At 41.7% G+C, this 9,870-nt stretch overlaps 1 protein-coding gene across 1 annotated transcript; it reads right to left on the bottom strand.

Annotated features, from left to right (window-relative positions):
* Positions 1 to 250: 250 nt before the first annotated feature.
* On the bottom strand, positions 251 to 9,537 carry LOC113017401 (uncharacterized). Its single transcript, XM_026160547.1, has 8 exons — positions 9,111 to 9,537; positions 6,220 to 6,412; positions 5,367 to 5,463; positions 5,217 to 5,278; positions 4,981 to 5,083; positions 2,998 to 3,062; positions 1,684 to 1,940; positions 251 to 335 (listed from the first exon to the last, which is right to left on the bottom strand). Exons 1-8 carry the CDS (start codon positions 9,287 to 9,289, stop codon positions 251 to 253), a joined length of 1,041 nt encoding a protein of 346 aa, XP_026016332.1. The 5' UTR covers positions 9,290 to 9,537.
* Between the last annotated feature and the right edge of the window lie 333 nt (positions 9,538 to 9,870).

The raw sequence follows: 9,870 nt of genomic DNA, 5'->3' as shown, positions 1-9,870 counted from the left end.
GTTACACACTTAGCCGCTGGCTTTTCACACAAACACACGTGTTTTCATGTTTTAGGGAGGACTTCTAATTAAGCTGATGCTTTTTCTCACCACTTATTCTGCAAACTGAAGCCTAAACCTGACACACACACACACAGTAGCTGCAGCTGTATGATACGACTTTCACCTGGTAGGACAAACACTCACTGACTTCTTAAAGGAAGCAGCTGTCACATGTTGTAAAAACAAGCATGTAGTCACTTCTAAAGCTTTAGTTGTCCCCATGATGCACAGCAGCTCCACCCCCTGCAGGAGGCTGTGGAGGCCCTGAGAGCTCCTTCATCCCCACAGTCACACTGTGACACAGAATCACATGGACACTCTGAAGATCATGAGTGGGTTTGTTTTCTGTCTTTTTCCACAGAAAGCAGTGAGAAACAAGTCTGAGCCGTTTGTACTCGTTCAGCCGTGACTTAGCAGCTAAAGCAGGGGTGTCCAACATACGGCCAGCGGCCCACATCAGGCCCTGATACACTTTCATATGTCAGCTATTATTAATGATTAATGTGGAGCTGAATCTTCAGCCCTGCTGGTCTCCATGCAGACAGGGGTGGGACCATGCAGCCAATCACATGCAAGGACAGACTGGGTCATACCATTATGTCAAAGAAGGACAGCAAGTGTAATGGTACAGTCCACAGGAGACGGCAGCAGGTTTAAATACACGAGTGTCAGGAAAATGTAAAATGAGCAGCTTGTGAATAATAATTGAATCTTAGATAAAAGTTGATACAAAGTGTGTTTGAATAGCAGAGATGCAGAAATGTGAGCATGTAGCACAGAGTCACGGCTCAGAGTCTCAATGAGTCTCACAGGCTGAATGTGTGCTTTGCTCCTTATGATCATTATAAATTACATTTAAAATCTATCATTCTTAATGCATTATTGTGGGTCTACCTTACAATATAAAGCGCGTTCAGGTAACTGTTGTTGTGATTTGGTGCTGTATAAATAAAATGAATTGAAATTGAACTGTTTGATCTGCTGCTCACCAAACAAGCACAAGCAGACATTTATAGTTTCCTCCTTATGAACATTCAAACTACACAAAGTTCAGTAATAGTTTCATCAATAAACTATTAAAGACGAAAACTTTCTGTTTTTCACTTCCTGCTATAGAAATCTTCAGGTTTTTTACGACTACAGTTAAAGCTGGACAGAGTGGGCGATGAGCTATACCAAAGACTATCTTTCAGCTTCTCTTCAGCATTATTCTCTGGTCTTAATCTTTTCATATGCCGAGAAACTTCTTTTCTGGATATCATACCCTTACAGTATAAGCAGTACTCGTATGTCTCAGCGCTGCTGCTGCTCTTTTTTGAGATCCTTTTCACTTTAAGACAACCTGATCCTGTGGTTTTAACAGCAGAGTTGTGCTTGAAGTTACCAAGGTTACCAAGGTTTCGTAACCTTTCAAGATGAACTTTTCTGTCCTTTGATGATTTGGGTAACTGAAGCACCTGGGCGACTTCAGCATTTTCATTTACATGCGTCTCCAGATGACGTGCAAATTTTGTTTGAGGTTTTCCACACACAAAACAAAAATTGACTGTGCTTTTGATTAATTTTGTTGACTTGGTTGGAGATTCATTTGGGCTCATATCCACAGTACTCTTTTCGCTACATGCATCTTTTGTTTCCTGCTGGCATGACTCTGAGCTGTCTGGTTCTTGGTCGGGATGAAGATCATCAGTAGTTTCAAGATCATTCAAAATGTGCTCAAAGTTGTTCTTAACATCCATGGTCTGTTCTTTTTCAGCAAAAGTAACGCATAAATCAGGCATGCTAGCAGCATGGGAGTTTTTTGATGGTCCAGGTAACTCAATAGACAACTCTGTTCCTGAGCTTTCTGAATCTGATGCAGAATTTGGGATGTATTCTTCATCAGATGAGACATCACCCTGTTCGTAAATACAGCATAGATTAAATAACAGAAATAAACATGGGAAGGATAAATGCTAAATTGTTCACGTCACAGAGCTCGGGACGTAAACCAAAGTCTCTAGATGTCTTAAAAGTACTAAGAAATACCTCCTGATTTAAAGAAGAAAATGTGCAGCAGATATGTATTTTGTGCAAGTATTTTGATTCTGCTTGATCAATCGATTCAGTACTTTTTTGATATTTGTCCCATTTCAAATATCCAATTTATATTTTTTGAACAGTGACATTAACAAAAAAAACAAACACAAAACAAAAAAACTAAGACACCAGCCCTAACCTGGTCCCGGAGCCCCTCCCACAATGACCCCCACAGATCAAAATTTGTAAAACCTTTGAGACTAGATTGTATAAAACTGTTTCTTTTTTTTTTTTTTTAAACAAATGATTATAATGAAATCTAAGTAATATTTTTACAATGTGTTTATGCATTTCTGGCCTCTCTCACATAACTTCTACACTCTATCCAGTCCAAAATCTCTCTGCTTTCAATTCTCTGAGACAACACTTACAAAACTGATTATCCTTATAATTTTGTGATGAAAGAAAAAGGAAGAGCAAGCAACATGTGGCAATCTTCACGAACTGCATCTACGTCAATATTAACTATATTATAATGAAGCCTGCGTAAATTCAACCTGGGAGAAACACCTGCACATCGTCTCCATCATCATCATCTCAACTCCCTTCAGCTGCTCACTCCGGCGCAGCCAATCCGGAGCTCCCTTGCACCTACGCCTCCATTCGGCATCCGGACATTTAAGCTCTTTCACCCATAGCTCGGCCTCTCAGCGTTTTCGCATCCCTCCACCACCCCTGCACCCACATGCTTGCCCCCTGCCTCCATACCACCACCAGTGTCCAGACCCCGGGGGAAGACCTCCTTCAATCAGCAATGCTTTTATCAACAGTTTTCCTGCCGGGGTCTGACCGCCAAATATTTAATGTTCAATAAAGCATGTCTAATTCTTTCTCCGTATCTGAGTCTTTCCAGGTTGAATTTCACTGTACACTTACGTCGGACATATCCCAGTCTTCTGAAGATGTCTGGAGGCAGATCTTATGCCACACACAACGGCATTCTACAAATACAAAGAAACCACAGCATTAGACAACAACCGATGATTCATTAAGTTATAATTTAAAAAGTAGCGATCCCACACATCACAAATTATATTCACTAAGACCACTAAATATAAACAAGCATAAAGTGAATTTAAAACCAACGCATAATTCAGAATAAAAAGCAGATTTTTTTAAAGTTTAAGACACCTTAGAACACATGCATCAACACTACAATGAGCGGGTGGAGGGAGGTTTGGAGTCTTCTCTCACCCCCGTTCTCTGCGGCCTGCTGGAGCGGGGGGGGGGGGGGGGGGGGGGGTGCTAGGAGGAGGAGTTGGCCGTCCGACTGCGGTCTGGAGTGTGGGGCCTCCCTGCTGCTGCGGAGTCGGGGCGGTCTACCTCCCCCCACCGCAGGGAAAAGGGTAACACCACCTGGGTCTGGGTGCAGTTCCCCCCTCCAGGGGCGGGGGCACCTAGACCCGGTTTGTAGAGTACGCTTGGGGAGTGTGATCGTGTGTACAACGTCTCTTTATGTCTGTCTCCACGTTGGTTGAGTGTGGAGTGAGTGCATATGAGAGCATGAGGGTGGGAATGGATGTTTGTGTCTGTGTGTGCCTGTATGTCTGTGTCTATATGTCAGGTTGGGTGTCAGGCGCCACCTCTCTGGGGACATCTCAGGCCCTCCAAGGTTTGGAGGCCTATCTCCACCTACCACCACTCCCCATGCCAGTGGCGGACTCCCTCAGACATCGGTGCGTTGGTGGTTCTTTGTGTCCGGGGATGGGCGTCCGGGTACACACCGGCTCATTCCTTGGCGGCTGCTTATTGGGGCTTGCTCGGGCCACTTCGGAGGTGGGGTGCAGTTTACTTCATACATGTTGATACTCTTAAAAATAATTAAACATTTGTGCATTTTGCTTTATCTTTATATAACAGATCAAATCAGGAACTGTGGTTTTTGCATTGTAACATCACAAATAAGCTAAATCAGCATTGTCAGTACGCATGCACTGCGCGGCCGGGTCAGAGTACACCACTACCCACGATGTAAAGGCTGAATTATACTTCTCCGTCAGATATAGGCTTGGTTCTTTTAATACATCCATGGATATAGGCCTACGGGGAAGTGCTGTGCCAGGGTTGCCAGACGTCAGTGGCCAAACCCCGCACGAGCGTCTCCGGGCACCACAGAGGCTGATGGCTCCGGATAGGAGGCTTTGAAAGTGAAAGTTTATTTGCAGCTGTCGATTCATTGTACCAACCTTCTCTCAGCTCTAAGGGATCTGGAATTGTCATCTGACAACTGTCAGTCTCGATCTCGAGCAGAGACTTATATCCAAGGTAGCATAGCCTCCCACTCCTGCTGTTTTGTTAAAACTATAGGGGCTTTTTGTAGTGAAAACGCCCAAGCGAGGGCCACGAATTCTTTCTTTCTCTTCCCAGCAGCACTGTATCCCCGTTTCGTACCAAATTCTTTTAAAACATTGATTTTAGGACGCTCAAAATATTCAATATCGCTATCACACGCGGCCGTGTTTACTGTTTACAATGCACGCTGGGTAGTCGTGACCCTTGACCCGGACCGGCATGCCTTGCGCGCGGTGAGATGCTTATTTAGCTTATATGAGCTTGATGTTGAAAGAGTGAAACAAGATTTAAAGTTGTAAAGTTCAACAGTCTAATCAACAAAGAGTAAGAGGGCAATATACATTATTACAGTATGCTCTCTGTTCTCTGCCACACTAAGCAGACAAACTCAAATGCATGATATGTGATAGTATCTGCCATTACACTGTGTATCATTGCAATGGTTTGAATTGATAAAACTTTGAAGTGATTTTTTTTATTCTTTATGAAAATGTAGACCTGACTCATGGTAACTTAGGGTATAGTGAAAAAATGCATTAATTAACACAAGATAAATAATACACTTACGCTTGCATCTTAGACCGTGCCATCTGATAGCTGTCAAAGGTGAATGGCATATCCCGCATTTGTCAAGTTTCACCGATTCAAATACCAGCCTATGAATTGTACACTGGAAAAAATTAAAAACATGAAATGAAACATAAAACATTGTTACCCAAATATTTTATGATCTTTACAAACCACACTATTTACCAAACTACACATTGATACAATCTTTAGTAAACAGATGAATCCATGCTAACCTCATGCTCAGAGTTGTCTGCTGTAGGTCTAGATGACTGACACTCTGCTCTTAATTCTCTGTCTGTAGAAGAGAACACAAGACATGGAGGCATAGTGCTTTGCAAGACCCCGGGGTTTAACAGGTAGTGCTTACTCAAGCAGGGACTCACCTGTGAATGAGTCTGTAGAGATCACATGGTGCTCCACGTCATGGGCAATAGGCTCTGCAACACACTGTTGACCAGAAGGGATGCTTGCGATCTTTAGCTGGGTATGAAAAGTAGAACAAATATTGTAAACATCTGGCAGCTACAGTGGAAATGTATTTAATCCACTACGAGTGGTCTTTTCTAACCAGTGTCCCCTCAACCCGTGTGTTTTTCTGAGTATGCCAAACACTGGAGATGAAACAGTGAAAGACTCAGTTTGAGCTCAGATGTCAGGACAGTGTTCTCACATACCTTGAGTTTGTCTGTGTCAGACACACACACATAGTTAAGCATTTTCTGTTTCACCTTCAGTTAAATACAGTTCTAACTTTCACCCTAACTGCAAGGAAACAGAGTGATTAACCCTTACCTAGTTAAGTGAAGCCAAAGTAAGACAATACTAAGAAGCTAAAGTGACTGTGGGTAAAAGGTGCATGTGTATGTCTGACACAGAAAAACCCAAGGTTTTCAAGGACACTGTCCATCGGCCTCATAATGACGTCTGAGCTCAAACTGATGCTTTCACTGTTTCACCTCCAGTGTGTGGCCACTCGGTAAAACACACTTGTGGAGGGGACACAAAACAGATAAGCTTGCAATCATCACTTGGGAAAGTCATACAAATTCAAGATTTAGATTGAATACCACCAAGAGGACATTTAAATATTGTGACTAGGGCTGAAACAACTAATCGATTAATCGACAACTAATCGATTATTGAAATAATCGTTAGTTGCAGCCCTAATTGTGACATCTAGATATGTATGTTTTAAACAACAATTCATAGGGGGAAATTTTTTTTTAAATGACCCACCTTTTTCCGCCAGGGCCATTCTTTCCCACCATAGTCATAAGTAATTTCACTTCCTGCCGCAATTTCCTTCAGTGCAAAAAGGCAGAGATGTGGCTTCCCTTCTGCTTCAATCAACTTCATTCTGCAATTTGGTGTCCTGTGTTCATCGTTTACTAGTCGCCCAAATGACCCATCTTCAAGTGCTCCATCAATACTGCAAATTTGGAAACATACATCAAACAAACATTTATAGTGACACGCCTATGAACTATACTATAATTTTTAAGCACCAACACAAACACAACATCCAATACAAGTTTAGTTGTTAAATGCATAGTTGATAAGTTAAAGAGGGTCCATCAGTCAAGGACGCGTTGCTTTCTGACTGAGATAAGTGTTTGCGCTTCTACTTGTGCTTAGAGCTTAAACGTGGTTTTGTTGTACTGTCGCGCTGACCTAGTAGTAGTAGACCTAGTAGGACTTCCGGAGGTGCAGAGAAGTACACACCCCCATCACCATCAACGGCGCTGCTGTGGAGAGAGTGAGCAGCTTCCGGTTCCTTGGCGTACACCTGGCTGAGGATCTTACGTGGTCAGTACACACAAACAAAACAGTGAAGAAGGCGCAGCAGCGCCTCTTCTTTCTCAGGAGACTGAAAAGATTCGGCATGAGCCCCCGCATCCTCAGGACCTTCTATCACTGTGCCATTGAGAGCATCCTCACTGGATGCATCACCACCTGGTACGGCAACAGCACCGCCTACAACTGCAAAGCTCTCCAGCGAGTAGTGCGGTGCTCTGAACAGATAATTGGAGGTGAGCTTCCCTCCCTCCAAGACATCTACAGGAAGCGCTGCCTGAGGAAAGCGGGGAGGATCATCAAGGACTCCAGTCACCCCAGCATAAACTGTTCAGACTGCTTCCATCAGGAAGGAGGTTCTGCAGCATCCGGTCCCGTACCAGCAGACTGAGAGACAGCTTCTTCCACCAGGCCATCAGACTGCTGAACACGTCATAGACACCTCAGCTTCACTACTGGAACTTTAACATTATGCACTCCACACTGTATATAAATGCCACTTGTTTTGCACATATTCAACTCTGTATATTTTCATATATTTATTTTATTTATATTTTATTTTTTTATTTATTTGTTTTTTTTACTATTTAATTTGTAAAAATGTGTATACACACACACACACACACACACGTAGGATAATATTTAGTATACACATCCAGGAATGCATATACTATTATATATTGTACATATATTTATTAGTTTCAGATGTAGCCATTCTTGTATTTTGCTTGTTTACATTATTGTATTTTGCACACCTGTTGCTTGTGAAGCTCGCACACAAGAATTTCACTCACATGTGCTGTGCCAATGTACCTGCACATGTGATGTGACAATAAAAGTGATTTGATTTGGCTGTTACTCTTCTCTTCCTCCTCCACTACCTGCTCTGTGCTGCTGCTTGCGCGTGGCCACTGATTAGACCTTGTGCAATCTACAGCTAAGCGCAGCCTGGTGTGCACTGCTCCGCCAGGTGAGTTGAATTAGAGCATTTAAGGGCGGGCGTGCCTAGTAGACCTTAAAATGCATGCAGCAGTCATTTGACCTGAGTGCAACATACTGAGAGGACAGCAAACCAAGCATAATCCACTTTCCACTGTGAGGAAGACTTTGAGCTAGACGGGCTATCGGTAAGCTCTTGGACTATATTTGCTGCTTATGTTTGGAAACTATGGAAGCTCAATTGTGGAAATGTATTTATGCTTTGGGAAATAGTTACTGCATTTAAGTTTAAAAAATTATATTGATATTAAAATAAATGTTTAAGCTTGAATAAACGGTTTATGTAGATAGTGTTTCCCACACTTATGTTAATTAATACTAAAAGTAATTACCCCAAATCCTTGGTTTAATCTTAAAACTAGTGTAAATATGTTTGGTTTAATTTAAGGAAAATAATTCTTTGTAAAAGAAAATCCTTGGTTAAAGTCTTTATTAAAATATTTGTAAACGCTAAAATGTATACTTTAAAAATGTAGTTGTTACAGAAAGTGTAAAAAGTGCAAGGTAGACCACAGTTTATTTCATCTTTGTTGTTTGAAATTACTCACCTGATTCAAAAACTAATGAATGTAAAACTAAAACTAGGATAAATAGTTTAGACAAAAGAGGCTTTACTGAAGTGTATATTTTTGTTATTTCGTTTCTGTATAATGCATTTAATTTATCTGAATGATTAATGAAATGTTCTTTATTTTTTGTGTTGAAAGGTTTTTCACCTATCCATCAAGCCATCCATCTACCTACCTCACAGACAGAGAACACTTGACATGTACTATTTTGGCATTGTACATATTATACAGTAGTTTTGGACACAGTATAACAGTGCACGAGTCTCCGTGTCCACATGTGCCAAATGCGCACAGACACAGGGCCGCTCATTCAGCCCTGGCCATTTGAATTTTCTCTTATTATTTTCTCTCTCTATATTATATTTTAAATCTTCACAGCAGCGTGAGCACACTGTCTTAGCTGTAAAATGTAGGCTTATATTATTACCCCTCTAACCCCGTACATTACGCCCGTGAGTGTGTATTAGAGAAGGCACACACAGGCTGAATACGGGGACTAACGGGCCCTCAGCATATGTGGAAGTCCCGTCAGTCCCCAGTACCGAGAGTTCCCGGGGACCACAGGGTCACCGGGAAATGACAGAGCCTCAGTAAGAATGAGATCCTGCTATTCCACGGGTCCGTCACTCCCCCTTCTATAGATTCTGGGGACTGACGGGGCCGGGTACTAGAGGTAAGGACTCGTTAAAGAGCAATATGAGATGTTTGCTTCAGAAATCCTGACCTTGCAATAGAAATGTAAACATTCAGTCATTTTGAATTTACCACAAAGTCTTCTGCTTCCATATGAATTCAAACATGAAGACTGAACATGCGCTGGGGTACAGGTTACGTCTGTGTTCAGCTTCAGTTGCATCAATAAGCTCCCCTCTATACTCGACCACGAAGTCTCCTTGTTTGAAATTGGCTAAAGTGAAGATGCCACGACCTGAAGACACAACCATATTAGAGACACAGGCGTGGCAGCACTGCAAATAATCAATTCATTAAATATGTATATCTGTAAATTGCAAGTATGCAATGTTGTGCTTTTTTCAATTCTACATATATAATAAAGAAAACATGTCCAAGTGCAGAAAACATAAATAGCCAGGCTCGCTAATAACTAAATTATTAAAATACCTTTAATTTTAATTTATATTGATGTTTGTACAGGTCACCACTGGTGATGCGTAACCCCTCAGTCTAGCCTGCAGTGTGTCGATGTCACTCACCTTTAACTGAATAAATAAATTTAATTTCTAACATTGAATTCTTGTCTCTTCTTGCAAGGATGTGATTAATGGCATCCTGAAGGGGAGTGGTTCTCCGTGACATGATTTGCTAAGGAAATCAAGATAAAAATGTAAACAACATCAGAACTTCAAGCCTTTATGCTTACAAGGGCATTAGTAAAGCTGAATGAGAAGCACCCCCCATGTTAGCGTATTATTAGTTTAAGGTTATTTTAGTTTGGTGATGAGTGCTGGAGGGATTCTGATTAACAGATAAATGGATGGGGGCGAGGCTGTATTTGTGCAGATTA

Source organism: Astatotilapia calliptera, unplaced genomic scaffold (assembly GCF_900246225.1).
Source record: "Astatotilapia calliptera unplaced genomic scaffold, fAstCal1.2 U_scaffold_12, whole genome shotgun sequence".
Taxonomy (NCBI): domain Eukaryota; kingdom Metazoa; phylum Chordata; class Actinopteri; order Cichliformes; family Cichlidae; genus Astatotilapia; species Astatotilapia calliptera.
This window is presented reverse-complemented; position numbering and strand designations above follow the sequence as displayed.